The sequence below is a fragment of the Antechinus flavipes genome, chromosome 4, assembly GCF_016432865.1.
Source record: "Antechinus flavipes isolate AdamAnt ecotype Samford, QLD, Australia chromosome 4, AdamAnt_v2, whole genome shotgun sequence".
NCBI lineage: Eukaryota > Metazoa > Chordata > Mammalia > Dasyuromorphia > Dasyuridae > Antechinus > Antechinus flavipes.
This window is the reverse complement of record NC_067401.1, coordinates 88,338,774-88,360,639: the sequence shown is the minus strand read 5'-3', so window position 1 is coordinate 88,360,639 and position 21,866 is coordinate 88,338,774. Positions and strand designations below refer to the sequence as shown.

The following is a 21,866-nucleotide window of genomic DNA, read 5'->3' as shown; positions in this document are numbered from 1 at the left end:
ATTTGGAATTCAGAGCTATACCTTTTCTCTACCTATTCAAATGGTTGCCAATTCTTGTTTATTTTATCTCCACTATAGGTCATGTACCTTCCTCCTTTTCCCAATTCACATAGCCAACTATCTACTATAGGTTCTCATTGCTACTAATCTAGACTTCTGTAATTGCATTTCTTGATCTTCCTCCTCTTTCCTTTCTTTGGTTCTTCCTGCATATGGCTGCCAAACTTATTTTCCTGAGGTACAGACATAATCCTGTAATTACCCTTCTCAAAAGCCTTCAGCAGCTTCCTATTCCTGTAGGATAAAATATAAAAATTCTGCTGGTGTTTAAGGCTTTACATAATTTAATATTATAGCTAAGTGGCACAGAGATAAAGAACTGGGCTTAGAGAAAGGAATATCTAAGTTCAAATCTAATACACGTTATTCTCCTCTGTACTCTGTGCTCCAGCCAATTAAGCTACTAGTTGTTCCTCAAACAACCTGCTGTCTCCCTCCTTCTGCAGGTGTGGTCTCCCATCCCTGTTATAACACCCTACATCATCTCTGCCTTTCAAATCTTTATTCTCCTCCAGGGCTGATCCTCAGTTGTTACCTCCCTTGTGAAACATTCTCTGACTCCTCCACCTAGAGCACTCTTCTTTCCCAAATATTCCTAAAGTATCTGACTTAATGAAGACAAGGCAACTGGGTGACAGAGTGGATAGAATACTGGGCTTAGAATTAGGAAGACCTTCAAATCCAGCCTTAGATGCTTACTAGCTATGTGATTCAGGACATATCACCTACTTCCTAGAGTAGTTGTAAGGATCAAATGAAAAAATAATATATGCATGCTATTATTATTATTATTATTATTATTATTATTATTATTATTATTATTATATCCATATAAATAAAAACTCTTTGGTGAACAGTATAATTTTTGAGGGTATCAAGGGGATACTGAGTCCAACAAGTTTGAGATGTGATGTGTAAAATAAGGTAAGATGTCCTTGTTAAGGGCAATTGGATGGAGCAGTGGTTAGAGCACCAGCCCTGAAGTCAGAAGTCTTTAGTTCAAATGTGGCACTTAACATTCACTAGCCATGTGACCTTGGACAAGTCATTTGATCCCAACTGTCTCAAAAAAAAGAGTAAAAGAAAAAAGAAAAACCTCTTGCTTCTCTTCTAGGACACTTCTTGGATTACAGGATGTGATTATCTTCCTCAACTAAAACGAATTGTTGCTGTCACAGAAAGAACTATCATCATCTGGGATTATAAAGCACAAGGGAGTAGCCAGGTACTGTGCTAAGATTGATTCATGGGCATGAGCCCATGATTAGTAATGTCAGTAGCTGGGTATAAACTCTACCCAGCTACCATTTTGAAAGAAGAGAGATGGAGACACGAGTCCTTTCTATCTCTTATTCCGGTGCCTGAATGTTCTTTCTGACGATGTGTATTTTTTATATTTTGCTTTTTAAATTATTTTTAATATTATACATAAGAATGAGATGAAAATCAGATGCTTAATGTTGGTAGCAAATATAGTAGTTAGGGAAAAAGCAGAAATGGCAACCCTGCAATGCTTGAAAGAGTTTTCAAGCATTGCAGGGTTACCATTTCTTCTGTCATTATTGCCTTCTAGTATGTGCCTAAGACAATGCTGATGGATGCGGTAGGGGGTTCTGGAGGAGCACAAGAAGTGATCCCTCTCTTCAAAGGACTGTGAATTTATAATCTAAGTGTCTGTCAGAACTAGTAATCAGGAGGAGAAGCCAATACATGTAAAATAAGAGAACAAGACAGTGGGTAGTGCTGAACTAATTGTGTAAATACCTCACTGGGCTTGAGGTCTGAAGGAACTGTGTGAGAAGTAGGGTGTGAGCTGATATTCTTGCAGGATAGATAGGATCCAGATGCCATTTAACTCTGACACTTGTGACCTTGTGGCCATGGGCAACTTCACTTAATCTTTCATCTCAGTTTCCTGAAGGAAGGAGTTGAAGTCAATGGTCTCTGAAATCTCTTGAAACTCTTAACAAACATTGTTAAATATACAATGAATTATAAGTAAGCAGGGTCACTTAAATTTTTTCATTTGCCACCCCTTTTCACACAAGAAATTTTTAGGCAACCCTAGATATATAGGTATATAAAATAGGCATACAAATTAAACATTTACTGAAAATAAATCATAATTTAGTGACTCCCATATTTAACTATATGACCTCATATTGGTCTGAAATGTATAATCTTTTTTTTTTTTTAAATAACTTTTTATTGACAGAACCCATGCGAGGGTAATTTTTTACAACATTATCCCTTGCACTCACTTCTGTTCCAATTTTTCCCCTCCTTCCCTCCACCCCCTGCCCCAGATGGCAAGCAGTCCTTTACATGTTGAATAGGTTACAGTATATCCTAGATACAATGTATGTGTGCAGAACCAAACAGTTTTCTTTTTGCACAGGGAGAATTGGATTCAGAAGGTATAAATAACCTGGGAAAAAAAACAAAAATGCAAGCAGTTTATATTCATGAAATGTATAATCTAAGAAGCTTTGGGTTAGCCTCCCCGTGGGCCTCTCTTTTGTGTATAGAGTGCGGTAACACTGCTTATTCTAATTAGATCAAGATTTCACAACATAACTAGTAACTGGTATTGAATTTAACATTTTAACTTTTAAATTTTTTCCCTGAACATTGTGAATAGGTATATCACTGTGTCCTCCCCCCAAATTATGGCTATCTAGCAAACCAGGTTTCCCCAGCTTTAATTTTTGAACACTTTTCTTGTAAAATTATACAATGATTAAGTCATTGACTTTTATTGTCTAGTTTACTCCTAGGTATGTGTCAATGATTGGTGGTGATACTTGTCTCTGTTTCACATTTCCCCTAGTATATTCCCTCCAAGGGGAGTCCAAGAGATTGCTAATCACAGCAGTGTTTTAGTACACATAAGAATGGTCCTAGCATCATTCTCTCTCTGCAAATACCAAAAAACTGGAATCCATGTACCCTGTGAATGAAGAGCTGAAAAAATTTATATTAAAATCAATGTGATGGAAATTTGCTATAAGGAATGACCAATATGAAGAATTCAGAAAAACAAAAGGAAGATTTTTTTCAGAGGAACATTAAGAATGAAATGATCCAGAGGGAAATAACAATTAAAACACGATGACCACATATATTAATACACAAGTTAAGCCAACAAAGAGAGGCTGTAAAATTCAAATGAAACACAATACATTGATAAGCATTTATTAGTGGAACAGTGGATAGAGCTTTGAGCTAAGAGTAAGGAAGACCTTAATCCAAAGCCATTTCAGATACCTACTTGCTATGTGATTCTAAGAAAGTCACTTAACCCTTCTTTACCTTAGTTTCCAAATCTATAAAATGAGTGTAATAATAGCAACTACTACTTAGCCTGGTTGTGAGGATCTAACGAGATAATAATTATTAAGCATAGTGCTTTGCATATAGTAAGCACTATATAGATGTTGGCTATTATTTTTATTGTTGTTGTTGTTATTTTCATCATTATATTACTATACTAGGCATTGTACCAAGTCCTGAGGCTCCAAAAGACAAAAATTTAAGTAATTACTTATAAATTACCCCATTTGTGCTACATGACTAAAGTTAAAACGCACACATACTCTTTTCTCCTTATAGTGAATAATATATTCTCATTTCCCATATCTATCTCTGAAGTAGGGATAGAACTTTTAAAAGGGGCTGTTTAGGTACACCTGTTTTTATCAAATCAAAGTTCATCAATCATTTCTTTAAAGTAATGTTTCAGACAGGCTACCAAGTGAGCCTGAGGCAGGAGTCTGAGTGATAGAATTTTAAAAGCATTCAGACACTAATAAAGAAAAATGAAGGATGGCACACAGAGCCTGTTGGGATCAAGCTCTTCACCTCCATGTGCTGTGTGAAGTAACCTCACAGAGCACTGCTAAGCATAAGGTTGGAAAGTTGGAAGTTTGAAGGAAAGCAGAAAGGACAGTCATTATTTAGTCTGAGAGAAAATTTAATTCTGTCTGAATATTTAATTTGTTCAATGCATCAAAGAGCTGTGATTTCATCACTTTAGATACTACCTCTGCTGATTTTGATTGAAATTCCTCTATAATGTTTTTTGAGAGCAGCTGTATCTGAAAATGGTGACCCTTTAACTATCCCAGTGAGGAGCTTCTTGGAGTTCTGTGAGGCTGGTTCTTGAAGCCTTTAGTACTGGGCCTACAATGCAAACCTTTCCTCAGCTTTCACTCTGTAAGTATAATTTATCATGGGTTCACTCTGGTCCCACTCATTGAGGGCCATTTATGTCAAATTTTACCACTCCCCCATCCCTCAGGGTTATTTGGTACCATATTGAGTATTGAAAAGCTTCTCATTTCTATTATTGGCGCTCTATACCCTCATTGATTGTATTCCTCCATTTTAGGGGCTCAGTGAAGAGCACCCTAGTACCATTTAAACATTTAATATAAGATTAATAGAGATAATTTCAATCAAACCTATAGCAAAGATAGATAAATGAACATTTCCATCAATGCCTGGGGGCATAATTCAACTCCTTTCCCTACAAATATCACCCCAGTCTCTGGAGAAAGGGAAAAAGTATATTGGGCTCATGGGTTAGCTCAGTTCCTTCATAGCTTTACTTCCACCAAATTCAACTTCAAAGCCTCAGTCATTACCCACCCAGGATCCTTTCTTCCCCATGTTTTTCCAGCTGAAATAGCTTCAATACCCAATCTGGATTCCTGAACGCTGTGATTAAAAACTCCTGGATTGAAACTTCACTCTCTGAACCTAAAATGAAAAAAGGATAAAGAAAAAACCCAAATACCCTAAATCTGTTTCCTGGGACTATATAACCTAAGAAAGATAGTTATGAATGAAGGAATCCTTCACCCTTAGATCTAATTGAAGGAAAAGCATTAAATTTCTCAGTCAATGTTAAAGACCCAGTCAAGCCTGTTCATGCAGCCAGTGCCAAAAGACTACTTTCCATCATACAGTAGTTGGACTGCAGAATATTCACAAATGTCTTCTGGAAGCAGATCCTCTAGTGTCTTTCACTGATGCTATCTTCAGTGATTTAGGCATGTACAAAAACTCCATTACATTAGCCTTCACTAACTCAGACTCCTAATTGTCACATCATTATGAGACATTGGAGAAGAAAGGGATTTGGTTAAGCATAGTCAAAATATTTAAAATAAAAAAGAATAGCTTACATCTCTGTAGCACTTTAAATTTTATAAAACATTGTATTACTAATTGTGGTGTTTATATGGAGGTTGGCTAAAAAAAGGAAAGTGAATTCTTCTTCTTTGACTTCTGGCAGATGTACTCACTCCTAATTCTTCCATTAGACCTCACCAATTGCAATACTTTCCCCTTGTCATTGTGGAGGCAGGAGAAGGATTGAGTTTTTTAAATGTTTTTAAATGCAAAATAGCAGAGAGAGAATTTCCTAAGGCTGCTGCTTCTGAAGAAAAGTAAAGTCCTTTTCTACTTACCAAACCTTCTTTTCTACCAGAATACTGCAGACATATTCTGTGTTGAGACTTTTTGGGGGTACAGATTAAATGAATCTTTTTTCCCTTGCTTTTTAAAAGTTCTTACTTATAACAACAAATTCTCTTTGGTTTGTTTAGAGCCCTTAGCTGGTAATACATCTCAGAAATTAGAAAGGGAATTTCTCTCTCCCTCTCCCTCTCTCCCTTGCCCTTCTCTCTTTCCCCGCCCCCCTCTCTTTTTCTCTACATATGGGTCTCCAATTTTAGCCTCTCTCTCAACTGCATTTGAACAAATGAAAAATACATATAAATTAATGACACTTCTAGATAACCACAGTGATAATTTAATATTGGCTTTTAGAAACTAACTAGGTAGACAACTATACAAAAGAGATTTTAAAGAAACAGAGATAAAACCTGCTTTCTCTAAGAGGAAATTATACCTGTGATTCTCAAAAAATAGCAATGTTACTGCCACATAATGTGACTACATATTTTAATGAATATAGTAACAATGACATAAAAGAGGTTGTGTCTCCAAACATTTCTCTAAAGCCTCCTGTTTGCCCTCAGATTTTCAGTTTTACCACTAGGGCCTGCAAGCCACTGAAAAGTAAAAGGATTGCTTGCCTGGGAAATGAAACAATCAACATTAACATATATATATATATATATATATATATAATATATATATATATATGTATGCACATAAATTACTTTATACATATATAAAGTAATTTATGTGCTTATTGTTCAGTCATTTTTCAGTTGTATCCAACTCTATGTGACCCCATTTGGAGTTTTCTTGGCAGAGATACTGAAGTGGTTTGTCATTTCCTTCTCCAGATCATTTTATAGATGAGAAAACTGAGGCAAACAGTTAAGTAATTTGCCCTGGATCACACTGCTAATAAGTGTCTACCTTACCAGGTTTTGGGAATATCAAATACAGTAGTATAGGAATGCTAGTTAGTCATTTCTATTGATATGAAAGAAACTCTAAATCACTATTGATTAGAGAAATGCAAATTAAGATAACTGAGTTACCACTACACACCTCTCCCATTGGCTAAGATGACAGGAAAAGATAATGATGAATGTTGGAGGGGATGTGGGAAAACTGGGACATTGATGCATTGTTGGTGAAGTTGTGAACTAATCCAAACATTTTGGAGAGCAATTTGGAACTATGCCCAAAGGGCTATCAAACTGTGCATATCCTTTGGTCCAGCAGTATCTCTACTGGGTCTGCATACCAAAGAGATCATAAAAAAGGGAAAGGAAGGGGACCCACATGTGCAAAAATGTTTGTAGCAGCTCTTTTTGTAATGGCAAGGAATTGGAAACTGAGTGGGTACCAATCGTTTGGGGAACAGCTGAATAAGTTGTGTTATATGAATGTAATGAAATATTATTATTCTATGAGAAATGATCAGCAGGATGACTTCAGAAAGACTTGAAGAGATTTATATGAACTAATGCTAAGTAAAGTGAGCAGAACCAAGAGAACATTGTACATAGCAACAAGATCATGTGATGATCAACTGTGATGCATGTGGCTCTTCATACAATTTACAATTTACAATGAGGTAATTCAGGTCAATTCCAATATATTTGTGATGGAGAGAGCCTTCTGCATCCAGAAAGAGGACAATGGGGACTGAAAGTGGATTGCATCACAGTATTTTTACCTTTTTTCTTGTTTGTTTGCTTGCTTTTTTTTTTCCTTTCTCATTTTTTCCTTTGTGATCAGATTTTTTTTGTATAACATGATAAATGTGCAAATATGTTTAGAAAAATAGCAAAAAATGCTAGCTACTATTATTGTATACACCAGGCATTTGTGGTAAAAGGCATTGGGGACACAAGTACAAATAAACAATCCCTATTGTCAAGGTGTTCTCATTCTAATGGGGATGGGAAAGATCAGAATATAAATACAAATTATTCTTTTCATTCATGTCTAATTCTTCTTGATATCCCATTTGGGGTTTCTTGGCAAAGATGATGGAGTGGTTTATTATTTACTTTTCAAGATCATTTTCCAGATGAGGAAACTGAGGCAAATAGGGTTAAGTGACTTGCCCAGGGTCACATAGGTGCTAGGTGTCTAAGCTGAATTTGAACTCACCACAATGAATTTTCCTGACTCCAGGCCTAGTACTCTACTCATTATGCCACCTAGATGCCTATAAATACACATTAGTACAGCATAAATATAAGGTGAATAAATGTGAATATATAGAAAATGTAGGCTTGAGCTGCTGAGATGTCAAAGGTGGGAAACAGTAAAAAGTCCAGTTTAGATGCACAATTAAAATACAAAAGAAGGAATACCATCTAACAAGGCTGGAAAGATAGATTAAATTGTCTTTAAAAGATAAACAAAGAAATTTCTAGTTTATCCCAGAGGCAACAGAAAATCACTAGAGTTAGATGAGTAGAAGAATCAAATGTCAGACCTATGCTGAAAAAAACTGTCTCTGATGGGACTGTGCAAAATTTATTAAATTGGTGATAGATGATGAATGGAAATCAATTAGAAGTCTGTTGGAATAAGTTAGGTCAAGGCCCAAACAGAGATGGTAACTGATCAAACATATCAGAGTGAGGGAGAGTGATAAGCTTAGGATAATACTGAAATTATAAACCTAGATGGGAAAGATAGTAGTGCCTTAGATACAAATTGGAAAGCTAGAATGATGTTAGAGTTTGAGAAAAAATACTTGTTTACCATTTATTGTTTACCAATATTATCTCAAAAGCTACTGGTTTTGACCATTGATTAATCACTTCTTCAACAGTCTTTTCATATGTTTTTTCTCTGTAGAAATCAATTTCAGGGATTCACTGGTTTCGATCTCAGCTTTTCCCGCTTTGATTGTAGTCACTGGCAGATAAGAATGTCAGGCCATGATAGCTTGTAGCACTCTATCATTGGAATTCTGACCAAGACAGCTGCCTCTTTTCCATGTGGTAAATAACAAACCTGGGTCTAATATCCATCGCTCCAATTCCTCACATGGTGATCAGGGAATCTATATCTCAATAACAATGGAAGGAAAAAGTTAGGCAGCCACTTTGAGACAGAGTGACCAGAACTTGTTTCTCTTATTACAAAGGTCCTTCCTTGCTTGTTATTATCACATATTTCTTGAGTCTTTACAAATCCATTTCTCCTCTGAAGGAACTTCTGGAACTCTCCTAGATTCCCTCATTCAAATGAAATTGATGGAACAATCATAGCAATTGAAAATAATTACCCCTACTTAATCTTAAACTTCACTGAATTTAAAAGAAAAGGAAATGGATCAATAAAAGAGATCTGGCTCAAACATAAGGAAATGCTTTTTCATAATCTATCCTTGTACATACATATATGTTACTAAGAAAAAATGTGAAATTTAAAATATTGTTTTTCATTTGCCTTATCTGGTTTTTTTCCTCCAAACATGCACACCACAGTAAAACTAATTTCAGAATATGATTTCCTAAATGTTTTTCTCCTGACTAAAGAGCACTAGAGGCTCCCCTATTAAAAGTGGAATTTTTCATCTATAGTCCTCTGCATAATATTCAAAGCTCTTCAGGATTTAGGCTATACTGTTTAACTAACCAGAGCAGCTAGTTAGTATGGTAGATGGAGCACTAGGTTTAGAATCAAAAAGACTCATCTTCATTAATTCAGATCCAGCCTCAAATATGTAATAACTATGTGGCACTGGGTAAGTAATTTAACCCCATTTGCCTCAGCTTCATCATTTTTTTTTAAAATGGGCTGAAGAAGGAAATAGTAAATCACTCTAGTATCTTTACAAGAAAAGCTCTGATGGGATCATGAAGAGTCAGACATGACTGAAAATGACCAAACAATCTAACCAACCCACTTTCTATCTATTCCCCAGGATGACCTTCTGTTTTATATCAGCCAGTTTTTGCACTTTTCCTCACATTTTACCATTATTTCATGCCTTTGTGTTTTTATTCATTCTTTTCAACCCTGATATAATAGTCTTTTTGTTCTTCACAGTAAAAAAGTCAAAGCCCATCCATCCTTCAAGATCTGCCGTACATCCTCATATCATCCATGAAACATTACTCAACTACTCTGCCTTACATTGATCTTGATCTTTTTTGAATTCCTATAACATATCATCTATATCATGATTTAACACTATCTTGAATGTATAGCCATGATAAATATTATCATCCTCATTGATAGATGAGAGAAAAGATACTCAGAAGTTAATCAATTTTCTCAAAGATTTCAACACTAATCAGAGCTCTGACTCTGACTCTGACTCATGTGACTGTTTTTCTGAATAGTATTTTAGTTTTCTAATGACATTTAAAGATAGTTTTCAACATTCATTTTCATAATATTGTAAATTCCAAATATTTTTTCTTCCTCTCTTATCTCATCCCTCCCCAAGAAAGCAAGCTAACTGATATAGGTAATACATACATAATCATTTATATGTAACTGTTTTTGGCTTCTCAGCAAGGTTAGAAACATTTTTGAGGTTAGGGATCATATTTCATATTTCCATATCTTCAATAGCACTTAACAGTTATGTAATAAATATTGATTGATTTATATGACTGGTTTCTCCATATCTCTTTTGTCCCATAAGTCTATTCATCAGGGAACAGCTTTTGACCAATAATAGGGCTAATTTGAAGTGAAGGAAAGCAAGCATTAAGAATAAACTCTCTTGTCTACCTTCTAGGACAGCTGTTTTGTCATAAAGCCAGTGGATCACTGCCTTCTGTGCGTTTGTGTGGTGCCTATGACTGACCGTTTGGGCAGAGATGACATCCTAATGGGAGATGATGGTGGCTTTGTGAACAAGTTTACTTTAAGCAGTGATGACTTTGGACTAAGGCAGTCAAAACACAAAAGGAAAGCACAATCCCAGATCCTGGATTCCAAAAACTTCAAAAGGTAAGTGGTTGAATTAAGGGTAATAGTTGTCACTAAAACACATATTATGACATGTGGTTTGAATATCTCAAAGTGATTTCCCAAATGTGCTTCATTGATTTTTGTCTAGTATTATTCCCACGTTTAGGTTTTTTTTTGTTGTTGTTGTTGTTTTTTGTCAGCTTGCCAGCAAGACTGAAAAAGAAACAGAAATCTGAGCAAGCAGCAAAAAAATATCCTAGTTCTTGGTATAAAAACATTTCAAATTGGTTTGGATTAAATACCATGGTGGTAAAGACTTTTGTTCTGGCCAGGTATTGACTCATTGGATTTGAATTGTTTCATCATCGCTGGTCCTAAAAAAATGTTTTCCCTTGTTGGGAGGGATGGCTATAAGATGTCATTTATTGACTAAAATAAATTTTGTGCAATATCACATACACACACACACACACACACACACACACACACACTCCTCTGATAGCCATAGTATATGAACAATTTGGAAATTCAATTACAGGGCACTAGACCTGTGATTACATTTGCACAGAGAATTCATAGATACCATAATTCCTACCAATACAAGTCCTCATCTTCTCTGCAATTTAGTTCAGAGTTCATTGAAAGTTTAAGCATTTTGCCTTGGGGGAATTACAGTATGGATCAGAGGCAAGATTTGAATTCTGCTATTCCCAGTTTCCAGGTCAGTTCTCAGATCAGTATCCTATGTCATGCTTCAGAAAGGGTCCTTGAATAAAATGTAACATAAATGGCCATTAATGTTACTTGTCATTTCTAGTCTAATTCTATTGTTGAATTCTTAAGGGTGATAAATTCTCACAATACTTGGCTCCATTTCTGAACCTACTATGGGAGATGACAGTCACAACTAAGCAATATTACTTATCTCAACAAAGTATTTAGCAGGCTAAATTGATGGGGAATTCAGCCCTCCTCCTCTTCTTTCACCACTATGTGACCTATTGTTCTATAAAATGTCAGGCATGTCACTTTTCAACTTTCTGGCTAGGATTCAGCCTGTAGCAGACCCTTCTCCATCAAGATGGTGAAGTAAAGCATTAATCTTCCCTTCACTAAGATATTTGCCACTTATCAGAAACACCCAGAGGCCCTTTTTCACATTCACTTTTTTTTTTTGTTTCTATTTGATGGGTGCCTCAGAGAGACTTGAAAGATTGTATACTCAAAAAATAGTAAGATACTAATATACACTAACATTTGTGTGCTCATTCTTATATATAGCCATCACAAGCCTCTACGTGGAGGAAATCAGCACTAAGAATGAACAATTTTTATGCCTTTTACTAAGGAAAGATGCCCCTACAGCAGGGATGATCATCAAACCTAGCAAAGCAGGGACTGTGCAGACTTGCGGGAAGGAAAGAATTCAGAAGTAGAGTATAATTCTAAGAGCCATTAGAAAATTCTCATTTATATGACATTTTGTTCAACAAACTTATTGTTGTGGCTTACAATGTTCAAGGTGCTTGGAAATACAGTGGTAACTTGATAACTAAAGAATATAGAATCCTAGTAGTATGCTGATCATTGTGCTAAGAGGTAATCCAGAACCCTGAGTTACAAAAAGAAAGACAATCAAGATGGAAAATACCATCCACTATGTTGTATGTAATATCAGTGATAATATTGTTTCATGCTCAAAAAAGAGATTTTGAGACAATTTCTATTCCTGAACTTTCTAGTCAATATTTATTTGTGATCTACTTGACAGTCTACTGAACTGAAAATATAGGCTACATTATTTTCCTAGTTTTATCAGTAAATTTGCACTACAGGATACTTGAATTTATAGTTTTCTTCAAGTGAAAAAGAACCTAAGAGTTTTTTTAATTTTACAGATGGGATTTCATTAGAGATATATAGTGATTTTCCCATGATAATGTTGCAAATTAGGTATAGGATAATAGTGATGAGGATCAATTGGAATCTTAAGAAAAGAATTTTAGGGAGGAAATTGTTCTCAGTCAAGGTAGATTTTATTGTGAACAGTGAAGTGGGCTTAGTGTTTAAGGGATCAGCAGCAAACTAGAAAAAGAGGTTCATATTTATACAAATTTCTGGGTTGTAAAGGGCCAGAACTCTGGAGAAATATACTTGAAACAAGGTGTTAACTCAGTGGAATTGATAAGATGATGGTTCTCTAGTTCACATATATACTTAGTATTTAGTATGATGATGTAATGGTTCTCTAATTCACACATATTCAGTATGCTAATGATGTAATTATATAACTATTATATATACATATGTATATATATAAAATTATATAACTAAGGTACATAAAGGCTGAGAAGGACTGGAAATGAGACATTCCATCTTTGAGCATCTTCATGGTGGCTCTCCTGCCTTCATCACTTCTCCACTAAGACCAAGGACTCAGACCGATCCCAAGGACCTCCAGAAAGCTAGTCCAAACATTACATTGGGCCACCTGTCACAGGCTTAGTTCTTAAGTAAGCAATTAACTACAAGTAAAAGAAAAACAGCATGTAGTTGCCTACCCAGCCAGGTATAGAGAGCTTGAGTTATACTATCTATTTCAAAGATCTTGATAAAATAAGATCAGTCATGTTAGTCCCAGTCCCAAAAAATAGCCTTTGTTTACTGGGTAGAGGTTCCATTGTTGTTGGGCAAATTTTCCACCAGGCAGGTTACAAGTCAAAGGCTATCAATAAGATTAGATTACTAACAATCTTAAGTAATCTGGACAAAGAAGTAATCACTTATTTTAAATAGGTATTTGATGACCATACATTCAATGAACTATCACACTTACAAATTGAATTAATTGTCTACTATTCTAAGGAAGCTACATGGCACTGTAGACACAGTGCTGTCTGGATAAAGAAGATTCATTTTCCTGAGAACAGACTCAGACACTAACTATTTGTGTGACTCTGGGCAAGTCACTTCTAACCTTATAACTTTTGTAGATGAGTTTCCTCATTTATAAAAATGAGCTGGAGAGGGAAATAGCAAACCATTCCAGTATTTACATCAAGAAAAACCCAAATAGGGTTACAGAATCAGACATGACTGAAGTCAACTGAACAGCTACTAATCACTACTCAGTACAAGACTAGGAGGAATTATATCAGTAGCTATATGTAAGCTTCCTGGGTTAGATTGAAATTTGCCCCATTTCTGTCTTGTGATTTGATTCTGAGCTAAAATATAAATTGAAGCATCAAACAGTAGCTCAGTTATATTGTCCATCAACAAAAATTCATTTTTTTGTCCCTAGTGTTAAAAGGAAGCTACATAATGACTGGGTCATGAAGATTAACTATATCCAGCCCCTTCACTCCTTTGGGTCTTGCTCTTTAGACAGCACCCATTCATTTGTTCTGGACTCTTTGAAGAGACTTGGAGACAACACGTAAGTAAAACTGAACACATGCATTTGGTGAGACAGACTGCTCTTCTCAGTGATAAACCTGTGGTAGCTTTAGAGCTTTCCAATTAGTTTTCATAGAGCTCAAAGTTCTTCTATATTTTAAAGACAAGGTTAATTTTTTAAAAAGACAAAGGATATTGCATAAAAAGCTGAACAGGATTTGGCCCCTTGTTTATTTTTAAGTGCCAGATCTGTTCTAGTATGCTCTGCCCCATATTTATTTACATTTAGTCATAACGCATATTCATGTACATATGTGTAATATATTATGTATATATATGCAAAAATAAGAAATATATATCATAATATGCATACAGTTTTGGGGAGATGGGAGAGAACAATTATATTGATAAACCTTTGTATACTTTGTATTCTGATCAGAATGTGAATAGCAAATGCTAATAAGATGATATGACTTGAACACCTAGCATTATACTTTTGTGTATACTATCTAATTGACTTTCTTATCTAAATGTGTAATTAAATGAAAGTCCTTCCTTGTTCCACACTATACTTTATACTTTCTAGTTCTAAAGTAATCTTCCTAATGTGACAATCTAAATATGGCATGGCCCTATATAGAAACTTACAATAATTTCACAATGCCTTTGAAATGAAGTCCCAATTTCTTAGTCTGAAATTCAAGACCCTCTATAATTTGGCTCCAAAATCCTTTCCATTTTCAGAAAAGGCCATTGAGTATAATGGAAAGATAAGTGGCCCATGTATTGTGTAGCTAATGAAACTTATTAAATAGGATAAAGAAAAATAATTTGTTTCACTCAGCATAAATAATTCATATTTAGCTTAGTTCTAAATTTATTTTGTTAAAAAAATTAATATTAAAAACAGAAATTTAAAATGAAATAGAATATTTTATCTAAGGTTGATTTGCATCTTTTTGATAAGTACAATCTTTATGGAAGAGCCATTCTTTTTTGGAATAAGAAACTTTTTTTGTTCCAATATATCATATTACATCAAGAGAGGAAAAAAAGAAACTTATGGAAATGTTTTGTACAACACATTAAAAACCCATTTCAATTGTAAATATCAGATTGCCTGATTTTACAAACATCAATTATGTGACATAACTAATTGCAAAGCTTTACTTAGTTTCTGTAATGTAATTAAATCTCTGTGACTGTGTCTCTGGCTTTTTAGAGGAAACATTTCCAAAACATTCAATTAAGAAATGGATGTATCTTCCATTTCAATTTGATTTGTGTACAAATCTGACAATTCATAATACATTGATAATTCTTTAAAAGCCATTTATATATATAAAAAAATATCCTTGTAGTTGCACAGTAGGGTCTTGCTGTTCTACAATCACATAAGGAATAAAGATGTTGTTGTGGAACAAAAATGTAGCAGAAGGAAGTTTAGCAGTACCAAATTTTAAACTATATTATAAGGTAGTAATTATCAAAACTATCTTATGCTGGCTAAAAAATAGAAAGGTAGATCAGTGGAGCAGAATAGACATACAATTTACAGCAGCACATAAATATCATAACCTTGTATATGACAAAGATAAAGACAAAATTTTAGGATAAGAATTCATTATTTGGTAAAAAATTATTGGAAAAACTGGAAAGCAATAAGGCAGAAGCCTGGCACAGACCAGTGTCTTACACCATTTATCAAGATAAGTTCAAAACTGATACATGACCTAGATACAAAGAGAGATATCATAAGAAAATTAAAAGAATGTGCTATGCTATTATTATGGTAGAGATTGTGGTTATCAAGTTAACATTAATTAATTTTCCCAAGGTAAACTTCTCTAGGATACATACTTAGTTAAGTCACTACTACTTTCATTATGGCCACAAATGAACTTTCAAGTCAGAACTACTTCACTCAGCTAAGTATTATTGAGCACCTACTATGTGTGAGGCTCTATATTAGATGCTCTGCTACTTGGAGAAAGAAGTAAAATGAGCATTGTAAGTCCCTTGTTATTGTGGATTGAAGATACAACCATCAATCAACAAGTATTTATTAAGTCTTTACTTTGTGTCAGGCACTGAGGTAAATTCTAGGAACACAGAAAAGGAATAAAATAATCTATAATCTCACATGCACATAAAATATAATAACTACTTAATGAAGATAAAATTTTGCAATTTACTAGCCCATGTTGTCCCCCAAATCCTTAAAAAACATGTGTTCAGTTTTCAGAGGTAGCAACAGGAAAACCCACAAAAACACAAATTGGGACCAAACAAGACTAAGCCATTCCCTTCAACAACAAAAAAGGCAAAGCATCAATTTAGGGAGTAAGGATGAGAAAATGGTGAAAATCAAAGCTGGATGATTAAAAAAATGTTGATTCAGGGCTTTCCAAAAAATAGACTTTGAAGGAAATAAAAGCTTGAACACATCTACAAGCAAAGCCTCAAACAAATACACAGCTTGACCAGATCAAGCTACATAATTCTTAGGGTAAAATGAAACAAGAGTTTTAAAATATTGTAAATAAATGCAATCTCTAGGGGGAGATATTTTGAAAGAAGGTATAAAACCATACCTAAATAAAGATTCCCTGAAAATTAGAATAGACCAAATAAATTATTCTAGACCACCTTTCTTTGTACCATTTTGCAAGTCAATTGTTCTTGACAAGAGATACCTCAAATTTTCTTTGACTTTTTCAGTCTGGATTTTCATCATGACTGAAATCAACTTCCTGTGTGGAAAGAAAAAAAAATTAGGAAAAAATAAGCATCCAGGAAAAAAGCAACCATTTAGAAGAAGCTTGAAAAATAACATTCCAAAGGGGAAAAGATAAATACAATTAGAACACCTTATTTGAAAAAACTGTGTATAATCCTAATAGATAGGCAGGGAAAGGGACTTAAAATGAAATGGAGATGTTCCAACCATTTCTCATGAAAAGAACTTAGCTGAAGAGAAATTTTGAAATGCAATTGTAAGAGTAAAAAAACACATTAAAAAGGTAAGTGTTTGTGAAATTAGAAGGTACTATAAAAGTATAAATTGTTCACATTTTAATAGGGAGTTAAGAAAAAAGTACCCCCTAAGATCTCTAATGTCATCAAAGATAATAGTAGTTAAATAATTTGAAAGGTCCAGGAAAATCTTGTTATGTTTTGTTGAGCTTAAGAGAATAAAGAAAAAGGAAGCAAAAAGAATACATCAAGGAAATAAAGGGGATAAAGGAAAATTTATTACCTCATATAATCTAGGCATAAAGGAAGATTACAGCTATGGAAGGGGGAGGAACAGAGAGTTTACAGCATTTAAATCTCACTTTCATCTAAAAGAAAAGCACAGAAGATAATAGGCCAATTGGTAGAAAACACAGATCAATAGGACAACTTTGAAAATAACATTGAATTTGTTGTACACTTGGAGGAAATATGTTGTAGATTCACAACTGCATATGCTCTTTTCCATTCTTTGTACAAGAAAATGTTTGACTTTATTTGGTGTCAAATTCGTAATATAACAAGATAATTTTAAATGTCTAAATTAACTATTTTAGGAAAATCACTTTGGGAGCTGAGTGGAAAATGGACTGGAGTGAGAAGGAATTAAAATAGGGAGATTTGTTTACTCCTAAATTACCAACGATCTCTTCAGGTCACTTCTAAGTTTTCTATTCTCTTTGACTTTGATTGTAGCCACTGGCAATATTGATTGAGTACTCTCTTCTTGATACTCTTATCTCTAGATTTTCAGGACACCGTTCTAATTTTCCTCCTTCCAGACCACTTTTCTCAGTTTTCTTTGCTGGATTTTCATCCAGATCATATCCTCTAACTGTAGTTGTCCACAGGACTCTGTCCTGGGCCTTCTCTCTACTACTTTTCTTGATAATCTCATCAACTCCCATAGATTATCCCAACTTCTGCTGATGATTCTCAGATCTTCCTCTCCTAATTTAACCTTTCTGCTGACATCTAATTTCACATTTGAGCTGCCTTTCAATCTCAAATGGAATGTCCATTAGTCCTTTTAAAGTATGTCCAAAATGAAACTCTCCCTCCTCTTTCTCTTCTTCTCCCCACCATTTTTGTCTTGTTTGACTTAAATTTTTTATTTCTTATTATATGGCTCTGAAAAGAGATGGCTTTTACAAGCCCTTAATCACTGAATGGTCATGGTCTCAGACAGACATCTGGGAAAGTCCTTAGTTTAGAAAGATCAAAATCATCCATTGTATCCTGAACCATCACCAGTCATCTTGACCTTTGTCTTGCCACTGGACTTGTTGACTCTGGAGAAGAGAATGAGACTGATGATTTTGTGCAGTTTTGCCCATTTTATGAGCAAGTCAAGACATTGCCCTTGTGATATCCTTAGTTCTCTTTGAGAACAAAGGATGAACAAGAACAATCTAATACTACCAAGTAACTCTCACAAGTAATCAGTAATGAAAAGCTCAAAGCACAGTGATGATAAAATAGCTGAAGCGCAGAAGTTCCCTGTAAATAACTTTAAATATAGTTTCTTTGCAATTTGAGCCCTTTGTATTTATACGTGTGCCTTACTTTTGGTGATGCTTATTAAGAGGCCTCTAAATTTCATGTAGTAATGCCTTAAAATCTCTGATTTCTGTTAGTATCTTATAAGCTTCCAGGTATCCTTCCTGTTTATGTCAGGACACTTCTGGACCTGCTTTGGTAACCTGACTTTGCTTCTGATTTATTCCATTGCTTTCTGAATAAAGTATAATTTCTTTATCTGGAATTTAAGATCTGAGCTACTTTCCTTTTCTTTCCTCTCAGTCTAATAGGAAAAGTAGCTTTATAGTAATAGTCTAATAGGAAAAGTAGCTTTTTTCCTAACAGGCTGGTAGAAATTTGTTAAGAGAACAGAGAAGACATAGACACAAATGTGGCTGCAGGGAGACTTTTATTTAATAAACCAGTCTCCTATTTCAGGTACTGAGGTTTTATATTCCTTATTTGGAATAATGGCTAGCGTCTATTAGCCTTAGTCTTGCAGGTGGATTAGTGTATAATTCAGCTTTTTTTTAAAACTATATCACTAACTAAAATATGAATGGTGTACCTTATGTAATGGTAACAAAGACAGTGGTTTTTAAAATACAAAGATAAAAGAAGGATTACGTACTTATGTGTTTTAGGTTTAAATTTAGGGCAATTTCTAAGTTTGTAATGTCCAAAGAAGATAAATATGTCTGTCTTTCAATCTCTACATGCCACAGTCACATTAATGATCTCATAATTCCTTCCAACACTTTATACACATGGTTTCATATAATTTGGAATTCTGAAACCTGTAGTCATCATCAAACCAATGAGCTGATCCCCAAGTATAGTTTTCCTTTAGTCTCTCCATTTTAATTTCGGAGTTTGAGTCTTAGATTTTCCTCTTTAATGACAGAAGAGGGAAACAGAGACAGAGATGGAAAGACACACAGAAAGATCAGTCAAGTAGCACAGTTCATAGACTGCTATGCCTGGAGTGAGGATGACATCTTCTTGAGTTCAAATCTGGCCTCAGATACTTACTATCTGTATTTTCTGGACAAGTCACTTTATCCTATTTGCTTCAATTTTCTTATCTGTAAAATAAGCTAGAGAGAAATGTCAAGTAGTATTTTTCCCAAGAATATTCCCCAAATTGGGTCACAAAGAGTTGGATATAATTGAAAACAACTCAACTACAACAAAATATACATAAATGATGTGTATGTATAAACATATGTTTGTTATATAAGCACATATAATATTTATGTACATGTAATACATTTATATTTACACATAGTATTTATATATGTATATATATATACACATGTGTATGTATACAAACATATGCATGTGTGTATGTGTGTATGTCACCTAAGCATTTCTAAGGGAAAAAAGAATGCCTCAGAGCAGAGAAGTCAGAAGTAACTAACTCAGGAATCTTAGGCATTCCTTAGCATTCCCTATTTTTTTGAAGTTTTTGCTTATTCAATAAAGAGTGTTTATAGAATATTATTAGAAGTTTTGAAATCTCTATAAGACATTGCCCTCATATACCATATTTGAATTAAATACTCTGAGGTTAAAAAAATATATCCACTTGCGTAAAAAGCAGTTATTTGCCTAATTGAAGTTTTAACTGTGTGATTCTGCCTTTCTGCAAAAAAAACAGGAAGGACATTGAATAACAAGAATTTTAATTTGAAACAAGAGTTAGAATGGAGACTGCTTTAATGATTTCATTTATTCCTTCTTCCCTATCCCATTAAATCTCTGGTCTCTAGTATTTCTAGAAACATAAAGCAATTTTGGCCTCCAAGCCAGTCAGTCAACAGGCTTTTATTTTATGGGCATTGTTTTGAAATTTTTTGAATTGGATATTGCTCTTGGCTGAGTTAGAAGTTTGGTTTACTGAATTTTAACATTGTAGATTTTGTTTGGTACCAATTGAGATCTGGGCAAAGTTGTATTCAGTGCTAAGCAATCTTAGCATTCAGCCTAGATTCTAAATATGTGACTCACCTGTTTTTCTGTTTGCACTTCCTCTGCTACAATTCTTTCTGTAATCTAGTGGGTGAAATGTATCCTCAAGTGTACAATGAGGGTTTATTCAACCAACCTCCCTTATTCTTCCCCAAAAAAACACATCACTATTTGATGTGCATCTAAATAATAGAAAAGTAGGGTCATTTTATTCCTAAATTCAACATAATTTTATTTCTGTTATTCCACCATAATGAGCTTTAAATTGAACCAGATAAAATTGCAGTTATACAAGTACATAATTAACCAGCTGTTAAAATTAAGTCAACCTATCTCCTTAAAGAAAGAGGGGAATCTTTTTTTTAATTACCATTTTAGAAATTATAATTGTTGTAATTTTAATTTTGTATTGTATTTTTACAATTGCAATTGTAAAAACAACCAGCAAAGAAATGAACATCTGCAATGAATTAAGCAACATACAGTAGTTACAGGCTTGTTGCCTATTGGATTATTTTCAATATCTAACCCTTCAGATCCTGGCCAGCTCCCAAGCAGTAAGCTCTGGGTATTGGTTAAATTTAAGCATTATTTAACAGGAAAGGAAAGGATATTACAAAGGATTTTGGTAAATATTAGATAAAAAGAGAAAGTATTACTACAAACCTTCCCTAGTTGGTTTGAGTATTCTGCTTTTACATAAGTTGGGCACAAATGTGGGGGACAATGACAATCTCATCTGGGGACAGAAAGCATTAATTTACCCCTTTCACTGGACTCTTAATAGCCTAGGTTCAATTTACTTGTTATTTCTCAGGTAAACTGTCAAAGAATCCCAAAAATCTATTTGTATCACCTCCATCTTATTTTCCCCTCCAAGCCAATCTGATCTCATTGACAAATAATTCACCAGTTACTTTCAATTCCATTCATTTAAAAAAATATTAAAAACATAGTGTGTAGAGCACCATACTAAGTAGTAGAGGAAATAGAAAATTCTTTATTAATTCACCATTTGACTGTCACACTGCATAATAAATAATGTAAATAATAACAGTCAGTAAACCTGTCTTTCAGTCGATAAGCATGTTGCTAAGTACCCTACCATGTGCTAGGCAATATGGTAAGTGCTGAATGATGTTTGTATTCCTTATCATGAGACTCAAGGTGATACAAATCTGATTCCAACCAGCTTTCTTAGGATGTGAAAACAAAAGATATTTCCAATTGATTTTCTTTTCCAATCTTCACCTAAAAAGCCATCCCTTATGAAAAAACAAAAAGAAGAAAGAAAAAAATTCTGCAAAATAAACAATATTTTAAAAAAGTTATATGTAGTGTGCCATAACCATCATACCCCACTCTATAAAGAAATCAGGCCAAGAATAATCATAGAGAATGTGATGTCATCTCATAACTCATCATTGGTGTCAACCTAGGTCATTCATTATAATTTCTCATCATTGTTTTTAGGGTAGGTTACCTGAACTTCATCCTGAATATCATTGATCTTCCAAAAA

The 21,866-nt window shown here is 34.3% G+C and overlaps 1 protein-coding gene across 5 annotated transcripts in view; it reads left to right on the top strand.

Annotated features, from left to right (window-relative positions):
• The window catches only part of WDR64 (WD repeat domain 64), a 165,728-nt gene that overhangs the window by 41,653 nt on the left and 102,209 nt on the right, over window positions 1-21,866 (top strand). For all 5 annotated transcript variants that reach the window (XM_051993507.1, XM_051993510.1, XM_051993508.1 and 2 more), the window contains 3 exons: window positions 1,175-1,285; window positions 10,265-10,479; window positions 13,745-13,879. In XM_051993507.1, the coding sequence (XP_051849467.1) occupies window positions 1,175-1,285; window positions 10,265-10,479; window positions 13,745-13,879 (461 nt within the window). The remainder of the gene's footprint in view (window positions 1-1,174; window positions 1,286-10,264; window positions 10,480-13,744; window positions 13,880-21,866) is intronic.